Source organism: Danio rerio, chromosome 20, assembly GCF_052040795.2.
Source record: "Danio rerio strain M-AB ecotype USA chromosome 20, GRCz13ab, whole genome shotgun sequence".
Classification (NCBI taxonomy): domain Eukaryota; kingdom Metazoa; phylum Chordata; class Actinopteri; order Cypriniformes; family Danionidae; genus Danio; species Danio rerio.
The window spans coordinates 38,419,632-38,440,408 of record NC_141040.1 but is presented as its reverse complement, the minus strand read 5'-3'; the positions used below and the strand labels follow the sequence as shown (position 1 = coordinate 38,440,408).

At 34.5% G+C, this 20,777-nt stretch overlaps 1 protein-coding gene and 1 long non-coding RNA gene across 3 annotated transcripts in view; one reads left to right on the top strand and one right to left on the bottom strand.

Moving 5' to 3' along the window:
- The first annotated feature begins 988 nt into the window (after positions 1-988).
- hmcn1 (hemicentin 1) overlaps positions 989-20,777 on the top strand; it is a 139,506-nt gene continuing 119,717 nt past the window's right edge. For both annotated transcript variants that reach the window (XM_087297224.1, NM_001190304.3), the window contains 2 exon segments: positions 989-1,540; positions 20,496-20,566. In XM_087297224.1, coding sequence (XP_087153350.1) covers positions 1,291-1,540; positions 20,496-20,566 — 321 coding nt within the window. In that variant the 5' untranslated portion in view covers positions 989-1,290.
- LOC147839382 (uncharacterized) lies at positions 5,734-8,483 on the bottom strand. The gene is made up of 3 exons (XR_015518672.1): positions 6,812-8,483; positions 6,457-6,757; positions 5,734-6,409 (listed from the first exon to the last, which is right to left on the bottom strand). It is a non-coding gene; the product is annotated as an uncharacterized LOC147839382 (long non-coding RNA).

Genomic DNA, 20,777 nt, shown 5'->3' with positions numbered 1-20,777 from the left:
CTTTGTCAAACGTTTTACATGAAAACTTACCACCAACAATAGGGTAACTTCACATTTCACAGTTACCCTTGCAGCTTTTCCCTTCATTTTCTTCTGGCAGTGGTTGCAACTCATCGCAGTATCTGCAGCCTGCCTTTAGGTGGTAGCAAGTGAACAAAAACGCAGACAACCAAGTTCTGCATTAAAATGTGTCACTACATTGCTTGCATATTACATAGAATTGAATACATGTACATTGTATATTAAGACAGTTTTTTGAACTTGTCGAGACATTTTCGTTCATCTAAATGTAAGAATGCCAAATGTTTTAGGGTCGTGTTTGGAGTTAGGGTGGGATTTAGCTAAACAGGTGTGTGTGGTTCAGGTATTGTAAAAGAAGAAGGAAATTGTTCCCTAAGAAAGGTTTTAATACCTAAAAATGACTTGTTGATCGTGATCTGAATGTTTTTTTAATTTATAAAAATGCTAAATGTTTTCTCTGTGGGTTGTATTTGGGTTAGGGGTTAATACAGACTGTACAGTACCATTATGTCTTTGAAAGTTGCATTATGTTAAACATGGATATCCAAAGTGTCTGTTGAGTTCAGAGAAATTGTATTTTTTATTTATTTTATTTATATTTTTTTCATTAATATTTTGTTATGGCATTATTATTTTTGTGCATTAATTTGCTGATTAGTAAGACTTGTGTGTAAATTCGACAGTATCCAGGACATTTTCTTTTTGAGGCAATAAAGTATTTTCTATTTTGACCCATGTTCATATTATGATGTAAGCGGTTTCATTTATGCTCTTTTTAAAATTGTGTACTCGTTTTTTATATGGAGACTCGTAAAATGTAAACCTTTACTTCATGGGTCATGTAAATACACACAAGACCCCCTCGCGACCCCAAAAGAGCTGTAGACCAATAAGCGCGAAGCTTCTTAATACGACGAGTCAGAGTTTGCCTGAGGTGCTTCTTCTCTCGCGTCTGGTAAAAGAAGTTAATAGTGGATCAGCATTTGTGGAGGCGACAGTTTGTTGAGAAACTCCAGAGGCGCAGGACGCGCGCGCACTAAAACAAACTCAAAGCATCCTCGCGCAAACGACCGTCAGAAGAAATCTGACACAGTGCCTCCTCAATTTTTAATTTTTTTTTTTGTCTTTTTCAAGACTTAGTTTTTTCCCCCAGAAGTGTCTCTGTTGTCAATATAACCAATGTTTTGTCAATTTCTTTCAGCTCATCGCTGATTTCTTCTTTTTTTGCGTCGAGGTTATTTTTGTCGAGAAGCAGTTGGGAATCGCAAGATGGACTTGATAACTTCGCCGTTTTTTCTTGGTCTCATATTAGTTCTTAACGTTTTGTCAACAGCCCAGGACCCAAAAGAAGATGTCCCCGAGGGAGCCTCCACCTTGGCCTTTGTGTTTGATGTCACCGGCTCCATGTACGATGATTTAGTGCAAGTGATTGAAGGAGCATCGAAGATTTTGGAAACATCCCTCAGCAGACCCCAAAGACCACTATACAACTTCGCCTTGGTGCCGTTTCATGACCCAGGTACATACAAACACGTTCCATTCGTTTAAATGGTTTTAATAAAAAATTTTATTGCCCCATAATAATAGAATTTTTTTTACTGATAAGTAACCAACTCCTTTCTTTTTTTATATATATTTTAAATGTTTTGCTATGTCTTTCAGTAAAACGTCTAAAAATTGACAGATGTTCTTATAGTAAATGTTGATAAATCTGCATGTTTAAGCACAATTCTAATGCAATGTGGTTTGTTCTTGAAACTAGAAAAATAATTTTGTGACATTTTCTTTAGACATATATTGTGTTGTACAAGTAAATATATCCTGTATCAAGTACGTTTACAAATGTAGTTCATCTTAAAGAGGACTTGTTGCCAGAAACATGACAAATCTGTTAGTTTGCTGAGAGCTGCTTCATGCTAGTGTCTCACACCTACAGGAGGTATCAAAGCATTGTTTGTAGTGCCCAGATGTTCTGTGCACTGAATTCACTGTCATTATCATTCCGTCTATTCAGGCGGAACAACCTTGGAAGCATTTAGATGCCTGCAAGTGCTGCCTTTTTCCAAGGAACATACTTTAATAACTGTACAGGACAGTTAGGATACTCTTATAGCACTAATAATTAAATATGTGTCCCAGACAAGTAAGTTGCATGCACCATAGAGTTTTGTCCATCTGAAATATATCTAAAATATATCCCTGAAAAATGGATCAAAGACTCACATTTCACTCTCAACATGGTCGATTCTTTGTCATGTCAACTTAAGAGTGTGTTTTTGCTTTGTAATCTTTTCAAGTACAAAGGCAAGTTCACTTCACTAATATAAACAAAGCCAAAAAGAGAAAATGGCATTTAAATGATATAATTGCAGGGTAAGCAACATGTTGTGGTAAATATGGTAGTACTGATGAAAAATGAGTCTCCTAACTCCGTTGAAGAGTCAAAAGAAAGTATCATCTAAAGAGATGTAAAGCCTCCCCCTTCTCCGTTCCCAACCTGAATCTGACCTAAAGTGTCCAAATGCTCCACGCCAAATACATTTTCCATCCACTCCTTGGGGCGCTCAGGAATTTCTTTCAAGATGCATGCTGTATCTGGTTATTGCTTCAGAATGCGCTGTCCACTGTAACTAAACCGAAAGATTTGCAACACAAAAGAAGACTCTTAGAGAGGGAGATCGAGATTGACTGTTCCTTCGCAAAATCGCTAAATCACTATTCCAGATGTGTGCAATCATGTTCTGAAATCAGGCTTGTGCCTATTTGTTTTTGTTATTGTAGATCGTTTTACGAAGGCTTGCAGATGGGAAACGCGGCCAAAGGAGAGGAATATGCATTATTTAGACAACACATGACATGAGCAGCTTATTTGTCAAAAAAATATTAATCTGCGAGTAGATTTCTGAAAAGCGTTTATATGATAAATTAAAAAACAACTGTACTTTCAGGGAAAAAAAGAGCTGGATCAAAATAAAATGGTTGGTTCTGTGTGCAGATTTGAATTCTTGACTAAAAAGAAACCCATCCAACTCAAGTAAACAGATAAAACCAATAACAGCGTTTCAAATATTTAACCCTGAGTCATTCTAAGCCATGAGTACATGGAGCTCTTGGTTATCGTGTTTCACACTGTTTATAATTTACACAAATATAACAATTAATCAGGGGTTTTCATCAGATGACAATTTGCACTATGCATTGTTAAAATTGATTATATTGAGCAAAACATTCAACCTGTTTACATAAATTCTCTTGCATCAGGCATGCTCATATACTGCCATCAGGTTTCTTTTTCTGAATGGACTCTTCAGATTATAGAGGTGCGAATGAGAGTGTCTCATTCTTTGCTCCATCTAAAGCCTTTCCCACAACAATTTGACATCTTTCTGAAACAGTTGTATACAATTGCCAGTGAATATGAGAAACTCGATTGGCTTTTCATCCTGCAACACTCTAACAACACTTAATTACAAGCATGAAACCTTCCTGTACCTGGGGTTAAAAGCTGTGTTTAAAACACAATAACCCAGGGTCAAGTACTGTGTGAAACATCCTGTGGATTTTTTTTAAAGTTGTTTCATTCAGATCATACTGTAGTGTGGATGGACGAAATGCATGCATCTTGTATCTCTCCGACTGTGACCTGGAAGAGGAAATAGAGAGTCCCTTGGGCAGTGAATAAGGGTTAATAGTCAGTAGAGGCTTCAATGAGTTTCAGATGTGCAGAGATCTTTTAAAGAGAATTTGGGCCGTTGATCAGTGTGTGGCCACGGGCTCTCAGTGCTACTGCTTTCCTGAGAGATACAGTGATGTACTTCACATATACATACACACATACTGTAGGCCTGTAAACGTGACCCCTTGTAATCTAGTTCTTGAGCTTGCACGTGTTTACAATCTTTTACAATCCTTTTGCCACAAATTTCAGAACCCTGATGTCAATTTTCAAAACTCTAGATAAAAAACTCTAAACAGTCACTGCTTATGACACTGACTCTCCAGTGTTCAAAGCTCTGCGAGCTGCGTTGATTGTCTTTAAAGAAGTTCTGCATTTGCAGGATCATTGATTCACATAATTCTTTCATCATACAAATACTACAGGAACCGCAATGTGGTGGCGCAGTAGGTAGTGCTGTCGATTCACAGCAAGCAGCTGGTTCGAGCCTCGGCTGGGTCAGTTGGCATTTCTGTGTGGAGTTTGCATGTTCTCCCCACGTTCACGTGGGTTTATTTCCGGTACTCCGGATTCCCCCACAAGTCCAAAGATATGCGGGACAGGTGAATTGGGTAAGCTAAAATTGTCTGCAGTGTATGTTTGTGAATGAGAGTGTGGTAGTGTTTCCCAGTGATGGCTTGCAGCTGGAAGGGCATCCGCTGCGTAAAACATGTGCTGGATAAGTTGGTGGTTCATTTCGCTGTGACCACCTTAGATTAATAAAGAGACTAAGCCAAAAAGAAAATGAATGAATGAATACTACAGGAACATTACTTTAGATCGCCAGCACACAAGATACACACTGTTTCAATAAAGTCAATCAATCATTCAGAACTTTTGTTTAAAATAAATGATACAGGTTTCATTATGGATTAGACTTAAGTGTAGAGGGAATAGTACAGAAAGTGAAATCTCTGAACTAAAGTTTTATTCGTTCAATCATAATGTAGCTTTACTGTATAATATATAGTATATTTAACAAAAGTGTTTTTCAATGCAAGTCCCTATTTCGAAAGCTGATTTATGGCATTATATAGTGCAACATAATTCAAATTACAATTAGATTTCACATACTGTATATTTATATACATATATAAATACGTTTGTGTGTGTGTGTATAGGTAATACTTGTAGATAAAATATACAACATAATAGGTATAATATTTATGTAACATATATGTACAGTTGAAATAAGAATTATTAAACCCCCGGAAATATTAGCCCCCCTGTTTATTTTTTTTCCCCAATTTCTGTTTCACAGCAAGAAGATTTTTTCAACACATTTCTAAACATGATAATTTTAGTAACTCATTTCTAATTACTGATTTATTTTGTCTTTGCCATGATAAGAGTAAATAACATTTGACTAGAAATTTTTCAGGACACTTCTATACAACTTAAATTGATATTAAAAGGCATAACTGGGTTAAATAGGTTAACTAGGCAGATTTGGGTAATTAAGCAAGTTATTGTATAGCAATGGTTTGTTCTGTAGACTATCAAAAAATATATAGCTTAAAGGGGCTAATAATTGACCTTAAAATGTTTTTAAAAAATTTAAAAACTGCTTTTATTCTAGCCGAAATAAAACAAATAAGACTTTCTGCAGATGAAACAATATTATCAGACATACTGTGAAAATTGCCTTGCTCTGTTAAACATCATTTAGGAAATATTTGAAAAAGAAATAAAAAAAATCAAAGGGGGGATAATAATTCTGATTTCAACTGTACATATTTGTAATTCTAATGGTTGAAAATTTTTTTTTTCAATATTTTGACATGTATGACATGCATTTTATATGTGTGAAATCCATATGAGCTAGTATGTCACATATGTAATTTGCATATACGGAAATTCCATAAATCAGATTTGTCTTCCCATAAATCAATCTTTCCTTTTTCCATAAGTCAGTCTGGTCTTATGGATTTGGCCACAGGTTCTCCTCTATATCACAGTGCTAGTCAAACATCTTGGAAAGAAACTTTTGTCAATGTGAATTCAGCCCTGACATTGGTCTGCTGCTATATTGGGATTGGGCTTTCTTACATACTGTAATGTTAAATATGAAAACATTGTCTAGTGGTACTTGCAACAAAGAAACCCTAAACATGGAATAAGGATGGAATCTATAGATAATGTAGTCCGGTTGGGCCATCTTTTGTGGTAACTGATGTCATTTGATCTATCCTGAAACATTCATCATCTAAACATGCAATATTGTACATCAGTTTCCATAAAGCTACTGTATACATCCAGAGTAATGCAACAGTTCATTATTATTCTGAGTGCTTGTAGTTGATAGTTTCATCATGGTAGTTAAGTGAATACACCATTATTTCAAATGTAATGTTTAAGTTGAATTTTGAAATGGGATCAATTTGATGTTCAATTGTGTTATATTGAAAAGGTGATTTTTGTTCAGTGAACAATGTATCTTTGACTTGTGTGTATTGTATCCAAGCATTTGAAAAAAAGAGTTTTGCAAAAATGTGCAATTTTGTCAATGATTGTGAATTTTGTCTAGAGTTTTTCAAATTTAACACCAGAGTTCAGTGTGGCAAAACAATTGTAAAAAACTGTACATGTGTGTGATTTAGGGGCCTAGATTAAGTAACACTTTGTTACTTAAAACTGACAGAATATGGAAACATCAATTTTTACACATTCTCACTTTTATCAAGGATTTTTCATTTTAAATGGAGCTATTTATATTGTACTTTGAATCTGTCAAAGTATTAGCTTTTGCACAGGCTTTTGGAATATACAGAGCCAGATTGGAGACTATTCAGCCCATTCTTGTTGTCTTAAAACTGTCAGGAAAGCCTAAAACTAATTATATAGTCTTCAACTGAGATTAGAATTGCCATCTTATGGGACCATTATTATTGACTGGCTGAATTTCCCAATTTCTTGAAGAGCTTGATGATGGCAGCTGCGTGGATATGAATATCGGTCAGCTTTCTCTTCCAAAGTAAACAGATTATTTTGTATTCCTAGAGTGCAAGAAATAAATGCACTCTTTTTTTACATTCTGTTGTAGTTTTAAAACTCTAAACTAGCCAAATAAACTACTTTTGTGAACAAAACCTGACATGTTGACGCCTTTGAAGTTATAATTGCTGCAACCTTTTTAATTCTGCACTCTGATTAGTTGCATCTTCTCTCCCTATTGTTAGAGCTGTTACCAAACCTTTTAAAATGAGATAGGAGGAATTTTTATGCTTTCAACATTTTCAAAGCTCATTCCTTAACTAACCTGCTCTTTGACCATTTCAGTGCTTGTCCTCAGAAGCTGCATTCATCGCGGAATACCCCTAGATTACAAGGGGATTGGCGTGAACATGGCCCATAATGATGCCATTAGGCAGGAATTTTGTGATGGTGGGTGGGGTTGGCTAAATAGGGTTTTGGAGTATGACGGAGAATGGTGTAATTCTTCTGTTTCATCTCTTTAATGATGAGAAGAGAATAATATAACACTCTCTAATTTGAGAAGTGTGTGTGTGCTGATTCAGCGCCTCAGGTGTTACACAAGGAGCCTTTAAAAAAAAAAGAGTGCAACTTTACCTAGTAATTACTGTAAAGCACTTTAGCAGCCTTATATTTATATGGGGATTTGTGACATATAATAAAATAGATCAGATTGTTTTTAAAAATAATTAAATGTATCATTTTTTGAATGAGAAAGCATTAGGTTGAACAAAACCTAGTAAAGATATTCTTTAAAACTTTCTTTTTATCAAAAAACCCCAAAAAAATTTACACAATAAGAAGGATTAAAGCATCAAATCAGCATTATTTCTATTAAATGAAAATCATTTGACACTGAAGACTGTACCATAATAAAGTAGATTTTAAAATGGATCAATAATAAGTAAATTCAAATAGAAATCTGTTTAATTTAAAGAAATATTTCACTATAATTATACATTTTTGATTAAATAAATGCAGACTTGATGAGCATAAGATTTTTTAAATAAAAAGCAAACTATTCGCATTATGAACAATCTGCTGCAGTTCTTGGGATTCCAGCTAGATTGTGACCACATTTGGCTGCTGATTGCGCTTTCTGAACCATAGGAATTGTTTAGATTGGACACGAAGAGATTCTGTGACCTTTTGTGACTGGTGCAGTTTAAAGGTTGGAGTCCGCTGGGAAGTTGAACTTGAGATGAGTTTGGAATGAAAGATGAAACGACAATAGATGACATTTGGCCTGAGTGTGATTTTCAGATGGTTAAAAGACAAACATGGATGCTATTAGAGTGTAATTGCATTAGTAGCTGCTATAAGCCTCTGTAACGTTATAGCTGGAGTTTTAGATGTAGAGTCGCTTTACTTGCTTCAGGCCAAATAATTGCTTATGCTTTTTTATTTATTGAAGTTCTTTGAAATCTTGCATTTATTTGCATTATTTTCAAATTACTCGATTAATACCTCAGAGATCTAAACTACCCTAAAGGCAAAAAACAAAACAAAAAATAAAACAGTACACACAGTACTGGTGGAAATTGGGTCTCTTAATATATGAAGTGAGTGATGGGTTTGGTACAGGTTTCTTTGTTTGTTTGTTTTGATTGTATTTTATTTAAATTTTCCATCAGATTTTGTAGTCTAAATTCACACCAAGAAATGTATTTTTATTAGAGATGTCAGGATCAGTTTTTTCTGCCCTCGAGTCAGAGTCATTTGATTTTGAGTATCTATTGATACCGAAACCCGATCCGGTACTTCTATAATACATAAAAAAAAGAAAGAAAGAGCGAAGAAACAGATCCAGGATGTTCCTTGTTTTTATTTAATTCACCCTATTTTAACATTCAAAAACTCTGTTAACAAACAGAGCATATCTGTGAGGTAGCTTAAACTTATTTTAAATATAAAAAAATCTAATATAAAAACAAATAGCACCTCAACTTAAAATACCGGCCAGGCAATACCACGCCTACATATCTCACAGTTTGCTATGGCAATGTTGTTATAATCAACTTTATAATACCTCTAGACCGCAGACATACTCGCACTTTCCACTTCAAGCTGCTTCCGTGTTCTACTTTGCCGGCATTTAACCAAGAGTGTCTCTGCAACAAAGTGATGCACGCGTTTCTGTTTCTGTGTGAAGTCAAGAAAGAGGTCTAACTCTGTGACGTCTAACTCTATAGATGTGTATATATATAACAATTATTAGATATATATATATATATATATATATATATATATATATATATATATATATATATATATATATATATATATATATATTTATTCTAACAATTATGAAAAAGCATTAATCAAGATGAAATGATTATTGCATCATATACCGTCCCCTTTCCAGTTGTACACATTTGTTGCTTTGCAAAGCTCAGTTTTACATGCAAAATGAATAAAAGCATGTACTGAAATCTAACTTTTGCAGCACGGGATGCGCATCATTCATTGATGTACCTCAGAGACGAGCAAACCACACATATTTAAAGTCATCATAATGTGAGCGCTTTAATGGTCAAATACATGCAAATTTGTGTCAGAACGAAGGGTTTAATGATTATTAATCATTTATGTAACAAACAAACAAGTTGAGAATCAAAAGACATGCGAAAGAGAAACCGTTAATCAGAACCGCACTGCTCTTAAAGTGACAGCGCACAATATTTCTGCTGCCGACTGTTTTTATCAATAATCAAACAACAAAAGGACAAAATCACTCAGTGCTGTTGACTGAAGGACTTTTGTAGCTATAATTAAAATATTTTTTCTTAAAGTGAAGAACGATGGTTAAAGCACAGTTTGTTTCATATTTTTATTCTATTGTATTTATTCCCCTTTCCATATTTACAGGGAGAAAAAAAATGTGTGTGTATATATATATATATATATATTTATATATATATATATTTTTTTTTTTTATAATATATAATATATATATCTTCCTGAATTTTTAGTGGCCCTTTATATTTTCCCCCAAATTTCTGTTTAACGGAAAGAAGATTTTTTTTCAACACATTTCTAAAACATAATAGATTTAATAACTCATTTCTAATAGCTGATTTCTTTTATTTTTGCTACCATGATTACGAATCATGATTACTTTATATATCCAAGTATGAAATAAAGCTTATTATTTGACAAATAAATCTTGATGCTTTTTCAAACGAAATAAAAAACGCAATCACACAAAAAAATGAAACTAATTGTATTTTTTTTCCCAAAGTCATGTAGGATGACACTTCTTTAATCCACATAGAAGTAGAAGGTGCTTTAGAATCTTTCCATCCGAAAGTTCTATATTAATATATAGAATAAATATATTAATATTAATATTATATATATTAATATATATAACAAATCTCAGACTAACCCTTTGTTGAACAAGTAGTGTGGTCTGGGTTAGTTTTGTCAGAAAAGCATTTTTTAAATATATTTCTACGATTAGATTTGGCTCTGTAGGAGATCATTCTTTTTCAGATGTCCAATTGAAAGGGGGGTTGTCACACTGCAGAATTGGATCTTTGTGCAGCTTCTTTTAAGACCTTTGATTGGTAAAGCATGGATCTGACACTCATATGTAAAACATTTGTTCTCAAAATTTGTATACACAGGTTACACTTAATGCATTCCTCTGTCAAAAAAGCATTTCTCAAAACACACTAGGCTAAAGGGTGGCTACTCAGAACATCGCATATGTTTATTATTGTAGTTTAAATCTGCGACACTACATGGTATACTTGTTTATATAGGACAGTTAGGACTATATTGGTCTTTTGTGTACAATTAAGTTTTAAGTTTTCATTCTGCTTTTATTCAGGTTTTGGCTCTGATGGGGAAACATTTGGTTTGTATCAAATGGGGTCTGTTTGTGCTGAGCCTATTTGGTAATATGATTATGAATGTTTACATTACAGTACATGTAGATTTAGTCATTTAGCCGATGCTTTTGTTTAAAGCAGTTTACAATTGAGGAGGTATTAAACAATTCAACAAGAAGAGGCAGTACACACAAGAAAGAAGAAAGAAGAGTTTATTATATAGAGAAACTGTAAGTGCTCTGAGAATTAAGCTAGAGTAAGGAGGAGTGTTTTTTTATAGAGAGAGAAGAGTGTTTCTACAGGTGGTTTGTTAAGCCCACTTACCTGTGTGAAGCACACTTTGTAAAGTCAGTGTTTGTTTTTTGTTTTTTTTGGTGCTAATTGTAAGAACAGGTCTGGTGAAATTCTGCAAAACGTGTGAAAGTGTTGATCAAAGTGATGAGAGAAAGATGAAAGAGTGTGTTTACTACAGATGGTTTGTCAAACCCACTCACCTGTGTGAGGCACACTCAGAACTGATAATGCTTTGGGGTTGTTGTGTGGTGAAGAAGGGGTCCTGGTTTTGTTCAGATCATCAGACATACTTGCATGAGCAAATAGCTCTGTGGTGAGCAAGAAGTATGTATGCAGTTGTTATGTATGCTGTAGCATTAGTTCCAGTTTCCCTTTGTGGAATGACAATATAGACTCCTGTCACCTGCAGATATAGAAAGATACACTGTCTCACACCATAGATATATATATACTATATATCGCATACGAACCCTGAGGATGTGTCAATAGTGCCGCCACATTTGTACAGTGCTCCCAGGACAAAAGTCATTCAAACGCACTAGTCAAGGCTAAAGTCAATCTGAAGATCCTTTACTTCTGTGCTGCTTACGGGTGTAATAACAAGCAAACAAAGCATAAAGGCAAAACATTTTATAGATAAGATTTAGTTTTTTACATTTTTGCATGTCACAAACTTTTGTGCTTAACAAGTAACGTTATTAATGATAATACAGTCACTTAGACTTTACAGACCTGAAACTTGCCTTTAGTACTTATTCATTGTTGCTCTTAGTTGTGTAAATTGCTTCCTTGTCCTCATTTGTAAGTCGCTTTGGATAAAAGCGTCTGCTAAATGACTAAATGTAAATATAAATGTAAAATGTACTGCACTAACCATAAGGCAAAGTAGCTCCAACTCGCATTAAATTCTAGGCTTTTGCTAGTTTTGTTGAATAAAATAAGCAAACAATGTAAATGAAATATGACAGCAAGATGCTGCGGTGCCAGAAACTTGTATTATTGTCGGCTAAGTGAACGAGTCATTCATAACGATTATTCATTCACAAATGAATCGCTCCCTAGAGAAGTGAGAAGTGAAAGCGGGAGAGAGGGTGATCAAATTTTAAATTAGATCAAATTTAACAGGTAGTGAGGATAATACTTTTCCATGCACACAAACACACACTCTTTGTCGGCAAAGCCCATGCAGTCACTTATCCATCAATGTAGAAAAGTGATGTAAACTTATTTTTCTTATTTGAAAAATATTTGCATTCTGACCACCAGGGAAACTCCCGTTCATAGATACTTATATGTTTATAAATCCAAGGCTCTGGATGGCCAATCCTTCACTGCATTTTGGTCCCTTATTAATTTCAAAGGAGCGCTACCCTATACTAAAATGGCAGCTCTATTGACACTTTCCTTCCAATAGACATCAATAGCATAGGCGACATCTTAGACCAGGGGTGCTCAATCCTGTTCCTGGAGATCTACCTTCCTGTACAGTTTAGCTCCTACCCTGATCAAACCCACCTGAACCAATTAATTAGGACCTGAAATCCACTTGATAATTACAGACAGGTGTGTGAGATAAGGGTTGCAACTGAAATCTGCAGGAAGGTAAATCTCCACGAACAGGATTGGCCACCCCTGTCTTAGACCATCTAATGTAAATATCAATTATTTCACACAGTTGCAGAATGCACATTTTTGTTTTAGTCAGCTTGTCCATGTATTGTGTTAATGCTCAGCTTTTTTTCCCAAATAGGTCCATATGCTGATTTTGTCACTTGGTGTGTCCTTAACCTAAAATATTTAAATAGAGCCTTCTAATTATCAATATATTACTGAATAGTCTGAATATAACGAAAGGATGAATTAAGATGAGGTAATTGTAGTGGTGATTTTCAGCAGCATGTGGTTATTAGTTGGATTATGCGTTTTAATTGCCATTTGACCAGCTGTATCTCAATCACAAAATTCGGGTGAACCGTAAACGTTCCAAACCCATAATGAAACAGAACAAGAGATTTAGCTCTAGGTAGAGTTTGACGAAGTTCAAAATAAATAAAAAGCGAAAAAATAATATACACAATTAGAGACAGTTGGGTTGGATTTCCCAAAGGAGCTTTAAATAAGCTGAAAATCCGTTTGTAATTTGTTTTGGAAATTCTGTGAAAGGACAAGCACTGTTGAAGACTTAATTGGGGATTGAATATGTATGTTGAACACTCATTTACCTGACTGCCTACTCAGGGGAAAACTTGTCTCATCCGAATGAAATTCGACTCTCCACTCCAAATGAGACGACATGCGTAGTTTACAACAGCTGAAGTGCTGTGAAGATGTTCTTGTTTTTAAATGTTTAAAATGTTTTTGATTAAGAATTAATACAACTGTCTCTTCTTAGAAAAACATTTTGAAAGATTTTGAAGATTGATTTTCTTTCTCTTCACAGATTTGATTATTTTTCATATCTTTTTTCATCTCTCTCCTGCTTTCGACCCCTGATTTGCATTCCTTTCTGGGTTTGTCTATTCTTGTCTTTCTTCATCCCTCTTTGTCTCCCCACTTTTTTTTTCTCCCAGGGGAGTCACTGCTGAAACATTTCCTGAGCGGCTGAAAAAACGCCACTCAGCGCCCAGCTGGCATGTCAGCATCTGCTGTGTCTGTGTTATGATCTCTGCTCTGATTCTTGGCTTTACAGAACAAGCAAAGGAGACCTTCTGACCTTCGGTTCAGGTTTTTCTTTGGAGGCCAACCTGCTGAAAGTTTTGTGGTGTGTGTATGAAAAAAGTGTGAGGAAATGGATGGTTTGACAAAGTCCTCTGTGGGTTTGTGGTTTTGAGTGAAAGGAGCATGTGTGTGGTCAATGATTCTTTGCCTATAGGATGAAATAAATGTACTTGACATTAGAGCAGAGTTTGTGTACATCATATAAAGTGCTTCAACCATAAGTTTTTTTTTTTTTTTTTTGGTTGGCCCTATTGAGCTCATATGACTAATGCTTTGCACTGATGTACAGTTGGTTCCCATTAAATGACTTTGTTTCAGGAATCTTAAGTTACCATAAGCAAACTCTCAAAACTCTAAAATAAAAATACTTTAGATCTAAAACTGATTTATTTGTTATATTCATTCTATTCAAGCTGATGCTGCCCAGACACTTTGGACAGTCTAGTTTGAGCTACGTAGCTACGTTTTCCAGACAGATATTGTCATTTTGGTCACATGAAATTCAGCAAAACCTATTATGTCATGAGAAAGTTATGGACTTGCAAGCAGTGACTTGGCAAGGCTTGCAAACAAATGTACTGTACGTCAACCAGTGCTCTATAAGTTAGGGCCAGCAGTCGATGTTTCTGGTTTTAAAATGATTGTATGTTGAAAGTAATGGAAGCCACATGTTATGTACTGTAGCTGTAGATACCATTCATGTTGAGCCGCTGAGATGAGCTGATTTATAGTTTCACTAAAGAAAGGAACCAAGTAAAAAATTTTGTGTTAAGCATTGACGTGCCATTTTGATCATAATCTCAGTACAAACAGATGTGTTTTTTTCGGTATAACTTTTTCAGTTTTAGATTTTGCTGTGAACCGCGATCGTTTTACTCTAATACTATAGGGCTGCACAATATATTGTTTCAGCATCAATGTTGCAATGTGCGAATCTGCAATAGTCACACCGCAGGATCTACAATGTCAAACTGGGATTATGTATATTTTTTAACAAGTGTTTTTATTAGTTTTACATTTTTCAGTAATTAACAAACAACACCACAACAATAAAAAAAATCACAAAATAAGCATGATAATACAAAGAAAACAATGGTAATAATAATAATAATAATTAAAACAATAATTATAATAATAAATTAATAAAATAAAAAAGTTATTAATAAAAAACAATTAGGGCATATAAACGGTTTCAAAGAAAAAACAAAGAGGCAGTCTATAGGGGTAGTGAGCATATTAAGCATTACACTGCTGCTCTGAATCCGCATTATTTTAGATCCAGCAATGGTTGCCATATTGTAAAACTAAAGTCAAGATAAGTCAAGACTCTTTCCACGTGCAATATTTGAGCGAAATAAGTTAACCATGCCTTAAATTGAGGAATGGAATCTGATTTCCACAGTTATAGAATGACACTCTTAGCAATAATCATTCCATAAATTATGGTGCCCAAATATAGCAGTTTCTGGGTCAGGTGTAAAGGTTAAACCATACAAATCAGAAAACCATTTAAATATGTCACATCAGAAATCATAAAGTTTTGGACAGGTGAACTAGGGTTATAATTACCCACACAGTTCAGAAGATGTGATTTGTGGCGTTGTTGCAAAGTTTAACTCTAATTTAATAGTATGAAAGACTTTTATTTGGATGTCTTTTTAAAGGCCTTTGATCGTAAGATTTCAAGTGAATTTAAACCTGTTGAGCACAAGAAATTATCAAGTTTGCTGCTTTAGGAAAGATTAATTGTGTTTATTTAATACAATAGAATAATGACAATTCAGTGTTATTTTACATTTGATTATTGAATTTCTATACTTTAATACGGTCCAACCAAAAACCATAAATAATTATTTATTTAATTGTTATCTTAGTTTGGTAACCTGTGCTTTAAATAATTTTTCTGCACATTTTTGCATATATTTATTGCAGATAATTTCAACTACTAATGATTCCAGTAAGTATAAAATGAAGAATTCTTCCCAAACAGTCATCTTGTAAAATTATTTTCATATCGCAGAAAAACAAAACATCGCAACGTCAGTTTTTTTCCAATATCGTGCAGCCCTAATTAATAATAAAATCTATGATTTTCCTCTTGGTGTGTTTTTGCAGTTAATCACTTAAAACAACAAAGTAAAATTTTACATTTTCTGAAGACATTTTGTAGTTCTTTCAAACATACCCTGCTGCCATGAAATCTTGTTCTACATTCCCTGATAATTAGGTGTATCATGTGGGCAAAGTCTATTGTTGGGGACATAAAACTTCCAAAAGATATGTGATATTCCGTATTTAATATTCATTACAAATTTAAATGTTGTATGCCTTTCAGTTATGGTTATTTTATTTGATTATACTGTTTTTTAGTGCAGCTGAAGTCACATGAGGGAAACACTTTAACCCATTTCAACAGTTTTATGGGGTGCTGCTGCATCCTCAGCCATTCGGTGGTGTCAGTCAAACATAGGATCCTCAAGGCCAAAGCAGTCATGCTACTGGTCTTAATTAGAGACACATTTGCTATCGTCCTTGAATCAAGTGTAGCTCTTGTCTACTGATGACATCATCAATAACTTGCTGCTCTATATCATTAAAATACCAAATAAAAGGCCTTTCTGTCACGTTTCCATTCTTCAAGCTATTGGTTTTTTTTTTTTTAGTTTTGCAAGAATTTGCATCACTGTATGTCGTTTGATGAGAGCAGTGTTGTATTTTTTTTCCTAAATAGTTTATATACTTATTGACATACTGTTTACTTACAAACACACCTCTCCCCGTGGTAGTCTTGAAACAATTATGAATGCTAAGAACTCTGTGTTTCTCTTTTACCTTTATGGCACTACAAAGGAGTATTGAGATACTCTCTTGAACACTGGTTGTGGTGATGCGGAGGAGGCCCTGGCTTATATTGAACTGTTATTTTTCATCAGTCAATTTTTTTTCTCTCCTTACAAAGGCTTACTGTTTTGGTAGTTTCCTGGCAAGATGCTGAAGTAATTGAAATGATTATCTGGCATCAGAGAAATATTTTCGTTCCTGGTGGAGTCTGTGCAACATATTTGCTGTCAGCGGATGTTTTAATAGCATTAATTACTGTTATTTCCTCCACATGTTTAACATCTCATGATGTTAGTAATTCTGTATATTTATTTTAGTTAGATTTCTGGTTATTTTTGGACTTGGTTGCTGAGTCATGTTACTGCAATTTATAAATATGATCAATCTTGGATCCACACACTGTTGTTGGAAATGTTTATGTAAACACTTTTAACATTTAGGAAGCACAAAAAAGAGCAAGGATAATCTCATAAATGTGCCAAAGCAATAAAACAGTTGTTTTAACTTTCTACACTGGCATCATGTATTGTCAGTGTTTTCAGTGCTCTGTAATAAATATAACAATGTTTATCCCACCATCATTCAATCATTTGCATAATAGATGGTGTGACTGATTCAGAACCTCTTGATCGCTGGAATAAATGGGATGAAAACAAATGTTCTGGGCTGTTAATATGATTGCTTCCACATCTATATAAACTCTCTGGTGTTTGGCAGGAGAAATGTGGGGAGGGTTAGTAACTCAACTTCCACAGTGGTTTCCCAGGATCCATCCATCTTTTTTTTTTTTTTTTTTTTAACTCTGTTTCTTAATTATTCGTTGAGATGAACAGGCTGAAGGGATTTGGCCTTCAGCAAAATTATCATCTAATTGAAAATGAGCTTTTAATAACAAAAATAGTTATAGAAGCCAGAGAGCATACCCTGCATTTATAAAACCATTTGTATAATAAGATTTGAATAAATTATGCAATATATAGTTAAAGCCAGAATTATTAGCCCCCCCTTTGATTTGTTTATTTTTTTTAAATATTCCCCAAATGATGTTTAATAGAGCAAGGGAATTTTCACAGTATGTCTTATAATATTTTGTCTTCTGGAGAAAGTCTTATTTGTTTTATTTCGACTAAAATAAAAGCAGTTTTTAATTTTTTAAATCCCATTTTAAGGTCAAAATTATAAGCCCATTTAAGCTATTTTTTTTCGATAGTCTAGAGAACAAACCATTGTTATACATAACTTTCCTAATTACCCTAACCTGCCTAGTTAACCTAATTAACCTAGTTAAGCCTTTAAATGTCACGTTAAGATGAATACTAGTGTCTTAAAAAATATCTAGTAAAATATTATGTTCTGTCATCATGGCAAAGAAAAAAATAAATCAGTTATTATGAATGAGTTATTAAAACTATTATGTTTATAAATGTGCTGAAATGTGTTTAGAAATTCTGTTAAGCAGAAATTGAGGAAAAAATAAACGGGGGGCTCATCATTCAGGGGAGCTAATAATTATGACTTCAACTGTATACTGTATGTCTGTGTATGATTTTCTTTATTATGTTGAACTGTAACCAATGTGGCTGGACAATGGAGTTGAGGATCCACATGCAGTTTATTAATAAGAGTAGTAAGGCAGGCAACGGTCAAACAGGTAGCAAACAGGAGCATAAAGGTAATCCAAGATTGTAGTCAAAAAAGGCGGCGAAGAATCAATAACGGGAAAATAAGGCAAGGATCAAAAGACAGAAAGACTAAACAGAATTAACACTTCGTAATGCTAAAGGTTAACAGTGAACAAGACTCAGCAGTGTTTGTGAAATAATGTCTTTAAAAATGTCTTTATAGTCCATGTAATCATTGATCATGAGTTTCAGCTGTGTGTGTGTGAATGTCCGGATTATTTTCAGCTGGAGCGGGTGCTGATTGGCGCACAGCATAATGGTTGCTGTAGTTCTCCATTGATCTGCATAGGCTAGATCCCTGGTGATCGTTATATGAGCACATATGAGGGATATTTTTGAAAATAGTATCCACTATTTTGCATATCACAGTATGTTTTCCTATTATAGATCTCAGTGGTTTACAACATTCTTCAAAAACATCTTCATTTGTGTTTAAAAAAGGTATTTGAAACCACTTTTGAGATAATAAATAGTTAGTGCATTTTCATTTTTGGGTGAACTATCCCTTTAATATTAAAATTCTGAAATGCATGCTGTTGAGCTTACAGTGTTTTCACAATACAATGAATGACTTTTTCCACAAATTAATGGTTTCCCTTTAAATGGTTTCAAATAATGCATGCTTGAAGTGTTTGATTAGATCTGTCATCATTATTTACTGTTGAGTGTCAATGTAATTTACTGATGAGTGTCATTTTTTTATATATATTTATATTTATAAAAATATATATATATATATTTTTACTCCTAGGTTCTATAAATCTCATCTGTTATTCCCAATTATCATAGATGTAGTTTCCACTGTAACTTCTTGTCCATCCTTAATGTATTCCAAAAATGTGAAAAAAATTGTTCTAATTTAACTGGCATTTAAGAGCCCTCACATCACTTCACCACTTCCTTGACTTTTCTAATTTTCCATATACGCTTTGCTCCAGTTTCCCATTAACCGTGATGCTGTTTTTAGGTCAGAAAAAACAGCACGGTGGACCAGTGCCAAAGATAAAACTTCTTAATCGAGAGAAATTTCCCAAGAGTGTGTAAGCTTTTCCATTCATGAAAGTATTCACTTGAAAGCCAGTTCAACAGTCAAAATTACTATCCTGTTAGTCTTAAACATGGCTTTGATCACCTAAATGTTCTTTTTCTGCACTTCAAGGGTTTCCCCGTACTGCCAACATTTCAGCGTTCTGAAACAATCTCTCTTGAGGAAGATTTTAGAGTTCTGCGAGCATTTATTTATATCAGTGTTTTCAATATTTCACGTTAGACCATAAGGTTTTCCTTTGTTAACACACACACTAAAATGCAAACCATAGAAAATCAGTTATATTTTTATTCACAGAAGATGGTAATACGTGCAAACACAGAATAAACTTTAAAGACACTTTGGAGATGGGGAATGCTTCAAAAGGACCTCAAAGTCTCTGTTGCACAGCCCTATAATTTACAGTGTCAAGAAATTTGTAGCTTTTGGACACTAATGCACTTCCTGAGAATTTTTTTTTTTAAACATGAAATGCTTTTAAATCGGTTCAAAGAGAATGAATTTGCCGAGTGGTTTGGGAAAAGCTGAATTCATCCAGAAAATAATCATACTAATGTGACAGTTTTGTTTTATGAAATGTGTCTGATTGCAGTGTGGGTTAATGGTGTGTGCGATTGGTATAATGCTTCCTTGGCGGACAAAACAACATGTTTAACAGTTTTACAGTTCATCAAACCTCGAAACAAAGAAAGCTGGAAAGCAGAGACAATGTGGATTTAGAATCGACACATGATGTCATTGGCCGTGCACACACTGACACAGACAACCGCAGTGCAATGGCTACACGCCAGACTCTCTGCATGCTGACAGAAGAGCATACCTCAGTTATAAGGTCTTTCCTATTATGAAAAGAACAGCTGATGGGAACATAATGAGAACAGGCTGGTCTTTCAGGACAGAGGCACTGCCAGTCAAACCCAGCGGGGTTACCTACCACAACATGCTCTGCCAATTAATGGAGTGCTTGCTTGGACTGTTCAATTAAAGTGTAATTTAAGAAATTGCCTTGTCTGGTTATACGGCTATTTTGAGCCTGCAGCTCACATTATAAGCACATTCCACACAACCTCTTTGTAATATAAGAGTTAAATCCCTAATTTTCTGAACTGTTTGTGAGATTTCTATGAGAATTGTGACATTTCTAGGACTCAGAAAAGCTCCTGGCACTGAACAGGAAGCTCCCTGTCACCCTGGTTTAACTGTGACCCTTAATCCTAGACATCCGCCACCGGCTGCCAGCATAAATATTTGGCATCTGTGCGGACAAAACAAAGCCTGTTTTAATCTTTAAGATCTATGAGGTCATTTGACTGCACTCCAGCAGCTTATTTCTTTTGCCTCTAACAGCATTTGTTGTGTTTCTGCAGAGATCGGGCCCATTACTATAACAACTGATCCAAAGAAGTTCCAGGATGAGCTGCGGGAGCTTTACGTCCAGGTGAGTTTGTGCTTTTCACTTTGGGTTTGTTGACATATTTAATATGTGGTCTGGTAGGATTTATGTTCGATCCAAAAGAATGATAAATATATGTGGCTTTGGACTACAAAAACCAATCATAAGTCACTTTTTTAAACAAACAATAGGAAGATTTGTACATCATTTGAGTGAGCTTTTTATTGATATAGGGTTTGTTGGGATAGGACAATAT